This window comes from Ursus maritimus, unplaced genomic scaffold (assembly GCF_017311325.1).
Source record: "Ursus maritimus isolate PB19 unplaced genomic scaffold, ASM1731132v1 scaffold_33, whole genome shotgun sequence".
NCBI lineage: Eukaryota > Metazoa > Chordata > Mammalia > Carnivora > Ursidae > Ursus > Ursus maritimus.
In genome coordinates this window covers 7,119,640-7,137,952 of record NW_024425897.1, presented here as the reverse complement: position 1 = coordinate 7,137,952, position 18,313 = coordinate 7,119,640, and the positions used below count along the sequence as shown (strand labels likewise).

Sequence of the window (18,313 nt, the reverse complement as noted above, 5' to 3'; positions counted from 1 at the left end):
CCCCCCCCCCCCCCCCCCGCAAGACTCACGCTCCGCTCAGCACTTTCAAAGACCGCACAGTCTCAAAGCCAAGCTCCAGCACACTGGGGCACTCCGCCGTAAACTCATGCCTCCGGCCCTGGAAGCCCTCCTCATCCCACACCACAATCTGTGACAGAGAGAAAAGGTGGAGGCCAACATCAGAGTCCTGTGGGGGACCTCACCCCAGGACTAAGGGTGGGGCAGGGCAGGTAAAGTAAAGACTGCAAACTCAGATGCCTCCAGGGTAGGTAAAGAGGGGGGAGGGCTGCAAACTGGAAAGCACAGACCCCATAAATGGGTGATCTCTGCTCCGCACCACCTCTTTTTGCCACCTAGGACTGCCGACCAGATTTTCCAATTTCTCAAGACAATCACTGTATCTGGACTTTTCTATGGACCCTCCAGGTTTTTAAAGGCTGATGATAAATTCGAAAAAAAAAATTATTTTTAACACCGAGGGGACCAAAGAAACCATGCCCAAAGACTGTGTGCCATTACCAGTTTGCCATCTCTGCCAGAGTGTCACTGGTTAAATCTGGGGACCAGAAGACCATGTGTTCAAATCAAGACCATGTGTTCAAATCAAGACCATGTGTATAACCTTGGGCAAGTCCCTTCCCCTCTTTGAGCCTCAACTGCATCTTCTGCAAAATGGGGCCTCATAACACTCCCCCCCCAGAGTGAGGTGGGGATTCAACGGAGGAGGATGGAGGGGGTTTGACCTCTGCACCCCCCTCACTCCTCAGACACACCCCCACCCCTGCCGTGCCTCTTCCTACCTTCCAGTGTCCCGCAGACTTGGTGCACTGCAGGGTCATGTTGCCAGCTTCCTACGCGAGAGAAGAACATGATAACCTGCCACCCCGACCACCTGCTGTCCTTCCGGATGATCGAGTCTGGCTTGGGCAAAGTCGGCATCCAGATGGGATCCAGGTGAGACTGGGCTAGTCCTCTCCTTCCCAATCTGTGACTTTCCATCTGTAACTAATGTCATCTCCCTTCCTCGCGTCTTATACGCCATCTCAAAACTTACCCATTCTGGGTCCCCTTGCCTCTGAGCCCCACTCAGTATTAATTGAGCTGCTCACTATGGGAAAATTTCTGTGGCTACCGGTGGGATGGGTCACTGTAGCCTGTGCCAGGGTGCTAAGTTTAAGAAAGCCTCCCCAAGACGGCACCTGATGCAAAGAAGTGACTCTCATGGTGGCAATCAAGGTAATAGGACTATAGGAATAATTTGGTTTTTAAATGAGGGTGACAGGTATTGGTCTTGACCTTGGGGGCCTGACCTTGGTTAGGGTGAGGATGACATTCAGGATGGCACAGTGACATCCTCAGGACTGGAAACCTGGTCTCCCCACCTCCCAAGATGCTCGCTCAGAGCATGGATCCCACCCCTTCTCCAAGCCTGGGACTTACCAAGACCGACCCAGAGAATATGCCAGAACATGCTGGGACCAGCCGAGGTCAGGCTTTTATAGGCAGGGAGGGGAGAGGGCCCCTGGGAGATAAAGCTCCGACTCAGCATGTGAGCAGCCGAAACAAAAGCCGGTCCTGGCTCAAGTCCCAGTGGAGAGGTGTCAGCAGCGTTGGCTGCAGCTGGACGGGAAGGGTCAGGTGGCCTCCCTCAGGGATCAGCCATGAAGAAGAGAAGGGGAAGTTCTACCTTCATCAGCTCCATGGGACTCCAGATTGGAGCAGGAGAATGAGCACTGGACAAGGCATCCAAAAACTTCGCCCTTCCAAGCTGTGTGACCTGCGGCAGGTCATTTCTCCTCGGTTTCTGCCTATAAAACAGGACAAGAATAAACCACATCACGGGGCTGTTGTAAGGCTATGTAACACGCCTGGCACAGAGAATATATTCAACAAATGCCTATATATTTCCTCCTCCCACACTCCTTCATCTTCCAGCAGGGGCAATCAGGGTAGGCTTCATGTTGGAGGTAGCATTTCCTTTTTTTAAAAGATTTTATTTATTTATTTGAGAGAGAGAGAGCAAGTGAGCATGAGCGGGGGGAGGAGCAGAAAGAGAGGGACAAGCAGGCTCCATGCTGAGCACAGAGCCGGTCTCGGGGCTCCATCCCATGACCCTGAGATCATGACCCGAGCTGAAATCAAGACTTGGACGCCTACCTGACTGAACCACCAGGCGCCCCTGGAAGTGGCATTTAAACTAGACTCCAAAGGGCAAGGAAGATTTGTGCAAAGTGAGATGCAAGAAATGCTTTTTCTAAGCGAAAGTGTGGAGGTGGAACTCGGGGTATATGTACGAGAAAGAGCTGGTAGCCCAATTGGGCTAGAGTTCCGGGACCCTCCGAGAGGGAGCTGGGCAAGAAAGGCGGGCTGAGCCCGGGTCTCCAGGACCCACAGAGTTCAAAAAGGAGTCCAGATGGCCCTGTAGGCAGACTGAAGCAGCTGTGCAAACATAAGCGCACCTGCCAGGTCTCCAGGGTTTGTGAAACGCACTTTGAATACCCTCCCCCTACGCTCCTACCCCCCCGGGCTGACCCAAGAGGGGCCTCTCACAGTGTAGGAAAGAGTGTGGCTGGAAACAAGACCACTCTTGTGGGTGGAAGCCAGCCCTGCCTCCTAACATCTGGGTGACTTAGCGGATGTCTGATCTCAGCTTCTGGCCTGTAAAATGACAACATTAGCTCCCTTCTGGGCCGGTTACGTGCAGCCTCATCAAATGCATGACTTTGATGAAAGGCTACCATGAAGACAAAAGGCTAGGAGTGCAGCCTCTGGGGCCAGGCAGCCTGGGTCCACATCCCACCCTGCTGGCCGGGAACCTTGAGCGTGTGACGTAATCTCTCTGAGTTTCAATTCCCTCGTGTACAGAATGGCTGTAAAAATAAATAAATAAATTGGGCTTAGCCTAAAAGATCAGGGTATTGTGAGGGCAAATGTGAATTACACACGAAAAGCACTTTCTGTTAGGAACTGCTCCTGAAACACGGAAAGCATTATGGGTCTCCTCATTGTCATCATCATTGCTAATAATAAAAATGATTACTATCAAGAGATCTGTGCCTCCGTGTTGATTGCAGTGTTATTCACAACAGCCAGGATATGGGGAGAACCTGAGTGTCCACCAATGATTGAAGGGATAAAGAAGATGTGATCTATACACATATGTATATTACTTCGCAATGAGAAGAAAGAATCCTTCCATGTGCAGTAACACAGATGGACCTCGGGGGCATTATGCTAAGTGAACTACGTCGGACAGAGAAAGACAAATACTGTAGGATATCGCTTATATATGAGAACTACAAAAGACAAACACAGAAACAGAGAGTAAAAGGATGTTCCAGGGGGTGGGGGGTGGGGGAAGCGGGGAGATGTTGCTCGAAGGGGACAAACTCCCAGTTATAAAATTAGGAAGTTTGGGGATCTAGTGTATTTGAATGTGGTTAAGAGAGGAGATCGTCAGTGTTCTCAACCACAAAAATGAAACGGTAATTGTGCGATCTGGTGGGAGGTGGGAGCTAATACGATCGTGGTAGTCATTCTGCAGTCAATGCATTGTACGCCTTATACTTACACAGCGTTATGTGTCAATTACAGCTCTGTAAAGCTGAAAAAATACTCCTAAATAATTCTTCATATAAAAGCAGGAGTGCATCATTTTCAAGAGCTTAGATTCAGGAGTTAAAATGTGACTCCTGATTCCATTTCATCGATGAGCTAACAAGCTGAAAGCGGAGGAAGGGACTTGCTTTGGTTTCCTCATCCGCAAACGAGATTGATCCCAAGCCCCCTCATAGAGGATTACAGGACCCAAGTCTGTAAAATGCTCAGGGTACAGCCACCCAGCTTGGGGTCCAGCCCCTACCTCTGCCCCCACCCTTTGGCAGGCAGCCCATGGCCACGGGGAACAGGGAACTGCCCCAGACAGCCTGGCCTTGAAGCCCAGACCTGTGGGTGCCCCCCCCCCCCCGCCACAGGCATCTTGGCCCCCGTTCCACTGGCTGCCCCATCCTGTGGTTCCTGCCCCCCTCCCAGGCCTTGGCCCAGGATGAAAGGCTGAGGGGGAGGCTGGGAAGTGAGGGGATGTTGGGTGGGGCTGGAGGAGGAGACATCAGAGTTGGTCCCAGGCCATGGTGATCTCAAGGCGGAGCTGGGCTCTGTGGGGGGCTGGGTCCCAGGACCCCCACAGAAGAGGCAGGAACCCCGGGGCTGCTGCCACTACCTGGGGCCAGGAAGCCAGACAGCAGGCTGATCTCACTCAGCAGTTCCCCAGCTCTACTGTGAGTTCACACTGTGGGACCTTGGAGAAGTCACCTGTTCCAGCTGGGCCTCAGTTTCTCCATTTGTGAAAGGAGGGAATTGGATCAGAAGACTCCTGGCGTCTGTTCCATTGTTCTGAGTTTTTACAGCTCTATTTGACTTCTGTCTGTCTTCTCCCCTTCACTGTCCATCTCCCCCTCTGCTCCTCTGCATTTCTGTCTTCTTTTTTTCTCTGTGGCTCTCCACTTCTCCCAGCCGGTCACCCTATTTCTCTCCCCCCACCCTGGTTCCCCTTTCTCCCCCTGTACCCCAGCTTCCATTATAAGCCATTGGCAAGACCACTTATTCCTCCCAAATTGATCGAGGGTGCCGTCTGTGCCAGACCCTGTGCTCAGTGCTGGGGTCCAGCAGAGCACAAGAAATGGTGGGGTTCAGGGCTTCCCCAAGGAAGCTCCAAGACGGCCAGTCATGTTCCTGGCCACCAGCTCTGGCCCTGGGGTCAGAGTATGGAGGGGAGCTTCTCCAGGCAGGTCAGGGAAGAGTAGGGAAGGAGTCTGGGCCTCACATGGTTAGAGGAACAGGACACAGGCTCTGAACATTCAACTCACCTGAGCCCAGCCCCCCTCTTCCCCGCCCCTGCTCTATCCTGACCTCTACTGACCTCTAAACCAGGGGCAGAAAGTCAGGCCAGAGCCAAGGTCAGATAGCGTGAGAATGAAGCAGACAGACTCCCCAGGCAGCCTGTTGGGGGCGGTTCCTGGCTCTGACCTTTCTGTCAGAGAGCTCACTTGGCTCCTCTGTGAAATGGGTACTGAAAGTACCAAATAAGGTGGGTCGTCCTGGGGCTTGACCAAGGCGGGCTCGCAGCCAGCACTCAGCAGTTGGGGCTGTTGACATCACACCCACACTGGCCTTTACAAAGCATTTTCCCGTCTGCGGTGCTCCTCACCACCCAAATATCCTGCCCCTTGGGGCTCCCCTTTCCCCTGCCCCAGGATTGGCAGCCAGAGGGGACCCCGTGGGCCTAGCACAGCTGGGGTTTTAGAGAAAGGCCTCCAGCTAGGGGCCAGGCCCAGGGCGAGGTGAAGTGGCAGCTGGCCAGGGTTTCTGCTGCGCGAGCTGGGCTCACAATGGAAAGTGCTGCCCTCCGCAGGAACTCCGGCAAGGTCGGGGGCCCGGGGGCAGCGCCGGGGAGGGGGGGGGCGCTCCCTGCCCAGAGTCCGCTGAGCCAGCTCCTGCTTTGTGCCACAGACCATGGGCCCTGGTGTCTGCCAGACTATAAAATGGGGGGTCGGCCCCCAGTCACCCACTGCACCAGCCCGCCCGCCTGACCGCCTGCCTGTCCTTCAGCAGGAAGTAGCAGGTCCCAGGTAAGAGGGGACCCAGCAGCTGATGAGCCGGAAGGGAGGGGAGAGGAGAGGGGAGGCAGAGAGAGGGGGAGGCAGAGAGAGAGGGAGGCAGAGAGAGGGGGAGGCAGAGAGAGGGGGAGGCAGAGAGAGCCATGACAGAAGAGAGAGAAAGGCAGAGAGAGAGAGAGAAGATAAAAGTCAACAGAGAAAGGCAGAGAGAGGAAGAGAGGAAGGAGAGGGAGAGAGGTAGAGAGAGAGAGGGAGGGAGAGAGAGAGAAAGAGAGAGCATCAACATCCCCAGGAAGGAAGGAGCCCAACTCAGGGGAATGTTGATTCACAGAGTGACACGGGGGTGTGGGGGTTAAGCGAGAGTGTGCAAGTCACAGATGTGGCCCAGATGTCTGGCCTGCCCAGAATGGGCAGGTCCTCAGGGGAGGGGAGGGAGGGATCTGCTTGCCCCGAAGACCTCCTTCTTATAGAAAGTGTTCAGGAATCAGCTGGACCAGAGGGTTTCAATCTGTGCTGTCAGGGGGTCCTCAAATCCCCGGAAATTACCTCCAAAATTAAAGTGGGCCCAGGACAAGGCGTTCTTCAAACACTCAAAGGTGTCCGTGACCATGAAGAAATGAGGAATTAGACTGATTGACCAGAGCCATCTCCAGCCAGAGCCCACACAGGCATAGTCACCATTTCAGAGCCACCACCCCCCCCACACACACACTGAATGCTGACGACCCCTTGATGCCCCAGTCCCAGGCCCGTGTCTGCACCCACACACCCATTCCCGGAAAATGCCAGAGGGAATGGAGTCAGGAACCAGCACGCATTCATTCCCCGAACAGGTGTCAGTGGGGAATCTCCTATGGGAGATGCTGCTGGGCCAAGTGCTGGGGACCGAGGGGTGGATTTGTCCAAATAAGGAAACAGCAGAGCAATTAATAACCCGGTTGCTGGGTCCATCTACTTGAGTTGAAACCAGAGTCCTACCTCTAAGCGGTGGGCGGTGTGCACTTGAGCGGGTCACCTCCCTTCTCTGAGCTCAGTGGGGATTCCATGGCACCCATTGCACGGGGTCAGCGTTCATTCATGGGCATAACAGGCCTGGCATACCCCAAATACTCCCCAAGGGGACGTGTTATTAATCTGGTGGGGCTAATTGATATAACGCCAGCAGAGAAGCGCGGTGAGCGGTGTGCACAGCTACGGGGCGCAAAGGAAGGACAGAGCTGGGGAACAGGGGTGGAAAGGAAGGTGTGGCTGGTGAAAGGCCTGGAGGAAGGCATTTCAGGGATGCGTGGTCCCCAGACAGGGAATTTAGAATGAGAGAGAGCGAGCAAATGAGTTCAAAGAAGGCTGCGAACATCTGGTGGTGGGATGTGGGACTGGGGGGACAGCTTGAGGCTGCCATTCCTGAGTGACCCAGGCCAAAGTCTTCTTTACAGAGGTTTGCAGGTGGGGACCATGTCTCAGGCTGTGAAGGCCTCCACTACAGCTGCCGCTGCCGTGAACCCAGGGCCTGATGGGAAGGGGAAGGGCACCCCGGCCACAGGACCTGCCCCAGGCCCCGGCCCCGCTCTGGCCCCAGCATCCGTGCCGACGACCAAAGCCGGGGACCTGCCTCCTGGCAGCTACAAGGTACACCCCTTGGGGTGCAGGGGCTGGGCACCACCCCTGTACATCCTCTCCTTTTGTCCCCTCTCCCCTCCCCTGCTCTTCCCTTCCCCTTCCTCTCCTCCCTCTCCCCTTACCAGTCCAGCTAGTCTGCACCAGCCTGTGCTCAGAGTTTCTCAAAAGTGAGAAAACACCAGCCTCCCCAGAGGTACTCTAAGAGCAGCAGGTGGCCTCAGACCTTCCTGAAAATTCTTCGAAGCAGTGAGGACTGAAAGAGCTTCCCCAGTCCCCTGGGGTTGGCTTGGTCTGGTTTCAAACTCCTCCAGTGCACAGAGCTGGGGTCATTTTACAGCCCTGGGTTTGCGACAAGCTCTCATGGGCTCCACGCCTGGCTGGCTTTTGTCCTTCCGTTACTTCGTTAATCGTTCATTTTTATTTAACTTTGAATAATACGACAATGCCTGCAAACACCCCCCCCCCGATTAAAAGCCAGAACCTGAGAAAAGCCCTCTAACTCTGAAGTCTGCCCCGCGAGCCCACCATCCTTCTCCCCTACTCAAGGCAACTGCCGTCATCACCCCTGCCCGCCTTCCGCCTGCGTGCATTTTCACACCTTATTCCTTTAAAAGAAACTCCTTTCTTGGTGTTTTACGTGTTTTTAACTTCTTGAAATATGCCATGTGCAATCGTTCTGGGTTTTTCTCTTTCCTTTTCACCTACTGTGAGATCGCTAATAGTCACCGCTGCTGCTGTGTTTTGCTGTGGGCCGCTGGTGTTGGCAGCTGTCTGATATTTCAGAGCGAGACTGTCGGGTGGTTGCTAGCTGTGCGGTGCACAGCATGGCCAGGATGTCCTTATCTGAGTCTCCTGAGGCCCATGTCCCAGAGTTTCTCTTGGGAGGACAAGATAGGAGCGGAAGGGCTGGGTCAAGAATATGGGAACCTCCTCCTTGTAGAGCTGGGGAAACTGAGGCCAGGAGAAGGAAGACACTTGCCTCGGTTGATGTGAATGGCAAGGTTTTCCCAACTTGGGACAACGAGCAGATGAACACCCAAAATAGTAGAGGCTCAGTGAAGCTGGGGATTAGCCCAAGTTCAATGCGGAGGCCCCTACGTTGAGGCAGGTGGACTGGCGAGTGTTTTCTGAGCATCAGCTCGGTGGCAGGTCCTCAGGCTGAGGCTGGAGGTGCAGAATTAGAGCAACCCCACAGCCTGTCCCGGAGGAGCTCTTGGTCTTTGGAGGTTGAATATAGGGGGAAAGGGATGCATAGAGAGAGAGCCTGGAGCAAAGCAGCAGTGACTGTATTACTTGTGCCAATAACGGGCTAAGCACAGTGTGGGAGCCCTCAACCAAGCCCACATGGGGCAAGAGCATCAGGGAAGACTTCCTGGAGGAGGTGATGTCTGAGCCTAGAGCAGGACAGGGAACATGAATTCCAGGATGGGGATGTATGGTGGAGAGAGCATTCCAGGCAGAAGCAACAGCAGAGGAAGGAAGGAAGATTCATCAGTCCCTAATGATGGTGCAGATTCTAAGTTCAGAAATGGAAGGAAGGGAGGATAAGACTGTTTCACAGAATTTGGCTCATGGCCCACTCTTACATGATCTGTGCAGGACTGCTTTTATTTAAATAGGTCCTTAATGAAGTTTTGACCTGGAGCCTCTCCAAATGGGAGGTCTACCTCCCCCTTCACTCTGCACCCCTTTCCCCTGGGACGGGGGTTCTCTCCTGCAGCTGGTGGTCTTCGAGCAGGAGAACTTCCAGGGCCGTCGTGTGGAATTCTCCGGGGAGTGCTTGAACCTAGGAGACCGTGGCTTTGACCGAGTGCGCAGCCTCATTGCCGCCTCTGGACCGTGAGTGTGGGGCGGGGGGCAGACGTTCCCAGCACCAGGGTAAAATAATAAGGAAACACAGTAGCTGCCATTTACTGGGCAACTGCTCCGTGCCCGCCACCTTGATAGCCGAGACACACATACTATTTCCAGTCCTCACTGCAAGCTCAGGAGGGAGGTATTATTCCCCTTCCCATTTTACAGATAAAGAAACTGAGGTCCAGAGAGGTGATTGGATCAGCATAAGGTCACACTCAACAGTAAGTCATGATTCTGGGGGAGAAAGGCTGTCTCTCTATAGAAGGAGCCCTGCGCATCATTGAGGGTAGGAGGAGACCAGAGGGCCAAGGGTCCACAAGCTGTCCCCTCTTCTAGGCATCAAGCAGCCCCACGAGAAGTAATAAGCGTCTGCTGAGCACTCTCTAGGTGCCAGACACTGACTGAGGGCTTTACCTAGATGACGGTTGTGTAAAGGAGGGACTATTCTTATGCCCATTTGACAGTTGGGAAAACGGAGGCTCAGAGGGGCTAAGTCCCTTGGCCAATCACGTACTGGTAAGTGGCAGAGCCTGGATTCAACTCAGGTCAATCAACGTCATCCACAGTGCCTTTGTCACTGTACTCCCCTGCCTGCCCCTGACTCTCTGGGCTTCTCTGAGCCTTAGTGACCCCCACGTAAAGCAGGAATAATTGTCCCTTGCACATAGTGGCTGTACCAGCTCCGACCCTTGTGGGCTGAGGTCAGGGCACAAGGACAAGACCCACCTGGTCCATTTGCCTCTTGTCTCACCAGCCCCAAATCCCGCAAGGGGTATACGATCAGCCTGTACTCCCAGCCACGTGGGACTGCTGTTCAAAGGGCAGAGATGGGCTTTGAGGTCAGTCAGGCCTGAGTTCGAGTCCCACCCCTCCCCTTAGCCTTGTACAATCTCCCAGCCTCAGTTTCCCGACTTCTGAAATGGGGAGAGTAATGGTCCCTACCACTGGATTATGCTGAGGCCTGAAGGAGAGAAGGCAGCATGGGCCTGGCACGTCGTGAGAGTCCCAACATAGCAGGTGACAGTGACGATTATTCACCCTCCTCATTGTCCTGTGAGTTCAGCCAAGTCATCCCAGTCCAGGGTAGGTGGTGGGGATGGGCGCGTTTCTACCTCCTGCCCACCTCCCCCACCCCGGGTGTGGTCAACACAGCCTCAGCCCCACCCCCAGCCCCAAAGCCCAGCTGGGAACAGAAGCTGCGGATGTGGCCAATTTGGGTTTTCAGGCTTTTTTTGGTGACGGTGACTCAAACCCAGAGTATTTCTCCTCCAACAAAGATGCAGCTGGTCTCTGGTGCGTGCTCTGGGGCTGCGCCCGATGGGGAGAGAGAAGGGGCTGTGGTCCAGTGCCCTGGGTCTGTCTCAGGCCCCCCGGGGCTGTGGGAGAGACTGTGGTAGAAAAAGGATGGAGAGGGTGAGGTGGGCAGGGGAAGGAGAGGAGAGGGCTGTCCTCAGCACAGGAGTGAGGAAAAGGGCAGGGCATGAAACTTAGGAGCCTTCACCCTGACACCTGACACCCGACACCATCCTGGGACCTTAGCCCGTGACTTAACCTCTCTGAGCCTCAGTTTCCATTGCTGTAATATCCCTGCCCTACTGCTCTCCTTGCTCATAAGGCTCCAGTGACCCACAGGAGATGAGAAAAGACTTTAAAATAAATATTTACGGTCCTCATTCTTATAATAGGTCCTCACTGGGTGTTATGACTCCCAGAGTTATGACAGGGGAAGTTTTGGGGAAGGTGGGCCGGAAGGCAAGACCACATCAGTGTCTGTCTTTCCGTAAGCTCGGACCTCCAGCAGCTTTCCTTCCTTTCTAAGCATCAAAGAGAGTGTTCATTGTGCATTCTCTGTGCTAGACTTGCTCTGCGTATTCCTTTTTAGACCCTCATAACCTCCTGACAAGGTAGATGTAATCTTTCCTCTCCTGAGGCTTAATGAGCTTGAGTCATGCAGCAAATAAATGATGAGCTGGGATTAGAACTTAGGTCTGTCTGTTTCCAGAGTCAGTGCTCTTAACTCCTACATGGCACCATTTCCCAAGGCTCCCTTCCCATCCACCCACCCATCCACCCACCCATCCATCCATCCATCCATTCATTTTCCATTTATTCATCCATCTGCTTACCGCTCTCCCACCTTCCCTCTATCCATCCATCCATCAATATACCCATTCATCCACCCCGCCATCTGTCCTTTTACCCATCTACCTACCTATCCACACACCTACCCATCCATTCATCTACCCGTCCACTCAACCATTACTCACTCCATCCATCCATCCATCCATCCATCCATCCATCCATCCATCCTTTTCTTATCTACTCCAGATCAAGCAGGGCTGAGGCAGATGCCCCTCTATTCTAGGAGTATAACTCCGTCTTCAAGTCTGTCACTCCAAGGGGGGGCGGCTCATTCCTCAGACAAAGACCTGAGGCTCCTGGGACTCATTGTGTTTCAGTCCGTGGTGGTAGCTCACCCCCCACCTGCCCCCCCCATTTCATTCTGGGTTGAGGAAGATCCCAGAGAGATAATACTAATGTCAGTGTCCCTCTTGTTCCCTGAGAACTCCTGAATGCAGATAGAGCAAGGGGTCTCTTTGCCTCAAACTTCTCATCAACCTTTCCCAGAACCAGGGGATCCCTTTAACACAAGTTCACTTTCCCTCCTTATTCAGGTTGCACTGGGAAAGCCAGGAAAAGCTTTGTAATCGGTTCTCCTAGAGGACTGAACAGCTTCAAATGCAGTCACATTTAATTCTCAGAGGTATCTGAGAGGTAGATGTTACTACCAGTTCCCTCCCACTATCCCCATAGCAAGTACAGAATGTGTTCTGGATTCCAGGCCTCGTATGATGCCAGACCCTGTATCAACTTTCCCCTTACCCCTGTATTTCCAGGACTATTATTTATTTAATATATTTCATTTTAAATGACCCTTTTGAACACAGATATATATATATGTATATATATATATATTTTTTAAGATTTTTTATTTATTTATGTGACAGAGAGACAGCCAGCAAGAGAGGGAACACAAGCAGGGGGAGTGGGAGAGGAAGAAGCAGGCTCCTAGCCGAGGAGCCCGATGTGGGACTCGATCCCAGAACGCCAGGATCACGCCCTGAGCCGAAGGCAGACGCTTAACGACTGCGCTACCCAGGCGCCCCAGATAGATATATTTTTTAAAAACCTTTACATCACTTGCACAAATAGAAAGCCAGTATCCCTTACCATAAGTAATAGGTATCCATAAAAAATGAACACAACGAACACGAAACAGTGCTCTTACACCGCTGCCTGCTCCAGGCTCTGGGCGGGCGGCTATTCTTGCCTTGTTTCAGAAAGAGAGGCTAGTAGTGTTAAAGGTCCATTAGCATCCAGCAGAGACTTTCTCCTAGCTGTAATCAGGTTTAAAATAAATTGTCCTCTCATGTCTATTTCACTCCAGGTTCTCGTAGTACTGAAATGATGTGAATCCCACAACTGGGGAAACATTTCACTCACATAATGACACACACACTATCTCATTTACTCCTCCACCAACTCCAAGAGAATAGGCAGATTAGCTGAAGAAAGCAAGCCTCAGAGAGGCAGTGCCACTTGCCCAAGGTCACACAGCCAGTAAGTAACAGAGCCTAGGATCAAACCCGCTGGCCTCAGGGCTGCCTTGGAAGGGTGTGGGGAGGGCTTCTGCTGATGGTTTCTCTCCTTTGCTCCTCCTGGCCCCCCTGTCATTCTGTCCATCCCTCTTAAATCCAGCTGGGTCGCCTTTGAGCAGTCCAACTTCCGGGGGGAGATGTTCGTCCTGGAGAAAGGCGAGTACCCGCGCTGGGACACGTGGTCCAGCAGCTACCGCAGTGACAGGCTTATGTCCTTCCGGCCTGTCAAGATGGTGAGTGGCTTCTGAGCCGGTCCTGGGAGATCAATGGGGAGGACAGGAGTTCTCGGGCGTGATGGTGGGCAAGAGAATGGGGGACGAGCAGGGGGAAGAAGGAGGAATGGCAGGCAGGGAGGTGTGATGACCAGAGCGCTGGGCTCTGGTGCTCACTGATTCTTAAGATGTCCCTGGCACCCAGCCCCGGCTAGGAGCCCTGGACAAATGAGAAACATGAACCCCTGGTTTTTTCCCTTCCCTGCTGCTTTTGAGACTCAGGATCCCAGCTGGCAGAGCCAGAAACTTCAGTGTCTTCCTTGCTTCTGTTGGTGGAATGTTTCTAATTCCCGACGGCACATTAGACCCTCCTAAGAGGTTTTGAAAATCCCAGTGCCCACCCAACACATCAGACATGCAGGTTTAAGCTTGTGTGGGAGCTGAGAAGACGGATGTTGTAGAAACACACCTTGAGCTTCACGATGATAAGACAATATAGGGAATGAGCTCCTTTGTAATATTTAACTGAGTTAAATAGCATAACTTAAAGAAGACTCAAAGCCAAGATCAGTGAATCAGTGGTGTCATCCCCAAGAAATTGTTTTTCCAAAATTGTGTCGATTACGACTCACGAACCAGCCACGTTTTCATTCACCAGTGTTCATTTCCCGTGGCAAACCAACTTTTGCCTCCATGATGGGAATTTTCATGAAGGACGTTAATGAATGTCCATGATGCCAACTGTTTCGGCATCACCAAACTTAAATAATGGATTGTTCAGCCACATCATTCCCACTGTATTTCTCAGAATTTGGGGCTCAGTTATCAGGCTATAATGAACCCTTTGTAAGAATTCATAGTTTCACTTTGGGGCACCTGGGTGGCTCAGTCAGTTAAGCATCTGACTGTTGATTTCAGCTCAGATCATAATCTCCAAGTCGTGAAATCGTGCCCCATATCTGGCTCCATGCTGGATGTGGAGTGTGCTTAAGAGTCTCTCTCTCTACCTGAAAGAAAGAAAGAAAGAAAGAAAGAAAGAAAGAAAGAGAAAGGAAAGAAGAAAAAAAGAAAAGAATTCATAGATTTATCTCTTAGTCAATGGTCCTTAAAAGGCAATCTCTGTCAACAGAACTTGTTTGGAGGACTGACCAGCCAGGGCATTTCTAGTAGCTTCTAAAACTTTACTGTCCAATACTGTAGGCAGTAGCCATATGTGGCTATTGAATGCGTAAATCTTGACTAGTCTGAATAGAGATGTACTCTTAGTGTAACATACAAAACCAGGGTTTGAATACATGGTAAAAAAGTAAACAAGAATGTAATTATCTGGTTAATGTTGCTATATTGGTTGCATATTGAAATTACAATAGGTTGGACATATTTGCTTACATAAAATGTATTATTAGGAAAAAACAAAGCCCAGTGCCTGGACCCCACCCCAGACCAATTAAACCTGAATCTCTGGGGCTGGGTCCCAAGCACTGATATATCCTCCATGCCCATCAGGTAGTCTCTGTAGCTGGAGCTGAGAGCACCAGTCCACTCTCTCTCCTCTCCATCCCGGCCACTGTCTTGGTGTGGGCCACCATTATCTCTTCCCTGGGCAGCTCCAGCTCCCTCCCCCATGGGTTCCCTGCCTCCTTCCCAGCCCTTGCTCCTAGGAAATTAGATGCATGTCTCACCTGACCATCTTCCACTTAGAGTCATGCATTCAAACCACTATGGGTTGAACTCTCTCTGCTGGGCTCCGTTGCAGTCTCCGGGTGCACAGCTCTTCACGGGACAGGCAAGGTTCCTGGCCTCACGGGAGGCGGCTGCTGAAAACCTAAGCACAGAAATCAATCTGTAAGCACAAAGCACATGGCCCATGCTGCACAGGGGCCATGCCGAGTGCTGGGAGAGCAGGAGAGGAGAGTGCGGCTCTGATGGGGTGGGGGGTGGAAGCCGTCCAGGGGTGCTCAGGGAAGCCAGCCTACAGAGGATGGGAATGGAGTCAGCCACAGGAAGCCTAGAAGGCTTGTCCGCTGCAAAGTGAGTGCAGAGTCCTCAAAGCACAAAGCACGAATGAACTGGGTGTCGAGGAACCTGAAAACAGCTGCTGTGCCTGCGGCCAAGGGACCGGAGGGGAGAAGGGTGAAAGATGGGAGGGGAGGAATGAAACACTTCTCTGAAAGGTTCTGCCCTCACTGACTGTGTGACGTCAATCAAGAATCTTGACCTCTCTGAGCCTCTGCTTCTCTGGCCATTGTTACCATTTAACAATAAGGATAAATGTTTTGGTAGCACTTGGCGTATGCCAGGCATTGTGCTAAGGGTGCTGTAGGCATTACTTCATTGAATCGTCATGACAACGCCATAAAATCGAGGCTGTTATCCCCTTTCCCCAGATAAGGAGGGCCCTTCCAGGCTGGACAGTGGCAATCCCAGGCAAGTCCCATGGTGGCCTGAGCAGATTCAGCTCTCTCTCTCTCTCCACACCCAGGGGGGCCCTTGAAGTTACTTCTCTTTGCCCCGTTCATACTTCACAAGCCCGACCCAGTCTCTCCTTCTCTAGGACTCCCAGGAGCACAAGATCTGCCTGTTTGAAGGTGCCAACTTCAAAGGCAACACCATGGAGATCCAGGAAGACGACGTGCCCAGTCTCTGGGTCTACGGCTTCTGTGACCGCGTGGGCAGTGTGAGGGTCTCCAGTGGAACGTAAGCACCCCTCGGGCCAGACCCTTGCTTCAAGCCCAGACAGATTCAAAGGCCATCCTCCTTATAGGCTATACCATCGGGTGCATAGGGAAGGCCACACAGCTGCTCCCAGATTCTCCCAGGGCTGGTCCTGGGTTTCCACCCACGGAGCTTGCTTCCTCCGGAAAGTGGATTCGTACTTTGAGGAATTACATGCCGAAGTAAATGAATGTGGATAATTGGTTCTAAAAAGATGGAGGGTGGGGAGAATGGGTCTGGGATTGCAGAAATAAGTGAGAGAGGGAGCCAATAGGGAAAGAACATATGCAGGGACATCCAGAGCCTCTGGCGAAATGAGCAGAATGACTTCTGAGAGGCGAGACTGTGAACGCAGGGGCGTTGACCTGTCACTGAGGGGCTGTGAGACCCAGGTGAGCCCCGTGCCCATCTCTGTGTCTCAGTATTCCCATCTACACAATGGGCATGCCAGAATCCTTGATCTAAAAGGGCCCTTTATCCAAACTCTTCAGATTTGAAGCTTTCAAAACAGAGCCCTGGGACCTCGTTTCTGTGAGAACACAGAGGAGGACTGGATGCCCCAAGGAGATCACCGTCTCCATCCCTCTGCCTCTGAACAACCATGCCAGACACTCCTGGTCTCCTCTAGGCAAATATAGGGCTTCTGTCTCTCACCCAGGCTCTTTCTGGGTTCCTGTGACAGCATCAGGCTCTGGCTTTTTGCTTGGCCTTTCTTCTTCCCTGAAACCTGCATCCCTGCGTACAAACCACCTGAAATTGACTAAGCATGGCTTGTGGGCCAGGCACCTGCAGTAGGACCCTGGGGGAGACAGGGATGAATAAGGCTCAATTCCTGCCTTCAGGGGGCTCATCGGGCCCAGCAGGGAGGCCCACCTCTACCCATGAGATGATGTCCAGCAACACTGGGTCAGAGATAGTCCACACAGGAGGTCAGAGGAGGAAGGGAGGTTTCTGGGACCCAGGTGTGCGTGCTGGAGTGGAGGGCAGGTCAGAGGTTTATCTGAGGGGCTAGAAGTTAAAGCAGACTTTGAAAGATGGGCATGGGGTGTGGGAGAGGCCTGGACTGACCCTCCCAGCACAGGCAATGAGAGAAGTCCGAAATGAATCATTGATGATAATTGCGTACCAAGCAGTGTGCTCATTAATTCTCAGTGACTAGCTAGGGAATCTTTGTAACAAACCGATGAGGTAGGCACGTTAGCATCATTCCACAGACAGCAAGCTGGAGTTCTGGTAAGTTCTTGACTTCGACTCTTGCAGCTAGCAAGCAGCAGAGCTACGATCTGAACCGAGGCATTGCTGACACCAGGATGCGGGTCCCTAACCACTACATGTAAATTCACTTACATACAGGGGAAACCATTATTTGAAAGGAGACTCCTCCTTCTTCTCTGCCTCCTGGCTAACCAGTCCCCAAAGCCTATCCTCATCCCTTCCATCCTGTTCTGTAAGCCCCGGGTCACCACAACCAGTGGGATGCGCTTTCATCTCCCTACCACGCACTCACACCGCATACACACACCGTATACTTAGTAAGCGCTTCTGGTACATTTTCCCATTTCGCCCCGTAATAAACCAGCCCTAGTGACCACTCCCACTCTCTAGAAGGGGAAACCAAGGTCTTTTAGAGAGGTGAAGTCACTGGCCAAAGCCAATAGGAAGCTCCAGGAAGGGACAAAGCCAGGACAAAGGAGCTACGCCCCCGTCCTGTGACCCAAGCCCACGAAGGATGGAGAGCGGATGGCAGGGATGGGTGGAGAGCTGACTGGTCCGGGCTGGGGTCCGGGTGCCAGGCAGGGAGGCTGGCCATCTCCACCCTGTCCTTCTTGCTTCCCTCCCAGCTGGGTCGGCTATCAATATCCGGGCTACCGCGGGTACCAGTACCTCCTGGAGCCAGGCGACTATCGGCACTGGAACGAGTGGGGGGCCTTCCAGCCGCAGATGCAGTCCGTGCGGCGCCTGCGCGACCGGCAGTGGCACCGTGAGGGCTGCTTCCCAGTCCTGGCGGCCGAGCCCCCCAAGTGAATACATACCCTGCTCTTCTCCCTTGCCCCACTCTCCCTCAGACTCAGTTTTCCCATCTTTCCCGTGCAAATAAAAGTTCCTAAAGCCAAAATGTCTCTTGGATCTGTGCATAGCTTTGGGGCTCCCCATCATTGCCGGCATGTGACTTCTTCGGTCTTTTTTTTTTTTTTTGAAGGTTTATTTATTTATATTAGAGAGAGAGAGAGAGTGCAAGAACAAGTGAGCAGGGGGAGGGGCAAAAGGAGAGGGAGAGAATCCCAAACAGACTCCCCACTGAGTGCGGAGCCCAACGTGGGGCTGGATCTCAGGATCATGAGATCATGACCCAGGGTAAGGCAGCTGCTTAACCAACTGAGCCACCCAGGCACCCCATCCTCAGTCTTCATAATTGTGTATACTAGTAATAAAAACAGCAAACACCACGAAGTTCTTCACACACATTCTCTTAGTGTACCTTTTAGGAGACAGGTATTATAATCATTCCCATTTAACAGGTGAGGAAATTGAGGCTCAGAGAGGGAAAGTGACTTGCCCAAGGTCACACAGCCAGTCGAAAATTGAACCCAGGCAGGCTGGCTGCTGAGCCTACGCTCTTAAACAAATCTGTGTTTTC

At 52.6% G+C, this 18,313-nt stretch overlaps 2 protein-coding genes across 4 annotated transcripts in view; one reads left to right on the top strand and one right to left on the bottom strand.

Moving 5' to 3' along the window:
* CRYBA4 (crystallin beta A4) overlaps nucleotides 1-2,387 on the bottom strand; it is a 6,548-nt gene extending 4,161 nt beyond the window's left edge. The window contains exons 1-4 of the mRNA XM_008686690.2: nucleotides 2,158-2,387; nucleotides 1,688-1,808; nucleotides 801-851; nucleotides 30-148 (exon numbers count right to left, since the gene is read on the bottom strand). Of these exons, the coding sequence (XP_008684912.2) occupies nucleotides 30-148; nucleotides 801-851; nucleotides 1,688-1,808; nucleotides 2,158-2,192 (326 nt within the window). The 5' untranslated portion in view covers nucleotides 2,193-2,387. The remainder of the gene's footprint in view (nucleotides 1-29; nucleotides 149-800; nucleotides 852-1,687; nucleotides 1,809-2,157) is intronic.
* Nucleotides 2,388-5,155: 2,768 nt separating this feature from the next.
* On the top strand, nucleotides 5,156-17,786 carry CRYBB1 (crystallin beta B1). 3 transcript variants are annotated; one of them, XM_040619658.1, is made up of 7 exons: nucleotides 5,156-5,423; nucleotides 5,509-5,627; nucleotides 7,037-7,241; nucleotides 8,953-9,071; nucleotides 12,849-12,981; nucleotides 15,515-15,657; nucleotides 17,517-17,786. In XM_040619658.1, exons 1-7 carry the CDS (start codon nucleotides 5,388-5,390, stop codon nucleotides 17,698-17,700), a joined length of 939 nt encoding a protein of 312 aa, XP_040475592.1. In that variant the 5' UTR covers nucleotides 5,156-5,387; the 3' UTR covers nucleotides 17,701-17,786. The 3 variants fall into 3 exon arrangements, with proteins under 3 accessions (XP_040475592.1, XP_040475593.1, XP_040475594.1); XM_040619659.1 differs by having other exon boundaries at nucleotides 5,157-5,423; nucleotides 7,049-7,241; XM_040619660.1 differs by lacking the exon at nucleotides 5,156-5,423 and having other exon boundaries at nucleotides 5,454-5,627.
* The last annotated feature ends 527 nt before the right edge of the window (nucleotides 17,787-18,313 follow it).

Bases quoted from the DNA above. Each gene is read 5' to 3' on its own strand.
- CRYBB1 (XM_040619658.1), top strand. From the start codon at position 5,388: ATGGAAAGTGCTGCCCTCCGCAGGAACTCCGGCAAG. The intron at 7,242-8,952 runs GTACACCCCTTG...TCTCTCCTGCAG, and splicing joins TGCCTCCTGGCAGCTACAAG to CTGGTGGTCTTCGAGCAGGA. The intron at 15,658-17,516 runs GTAAGCACCCCT...CTTCCCTCCCAG, and splicing joins GTGAGGGTCTCCAGTGGAAC to CTGGGTCGGCTATCAATATC.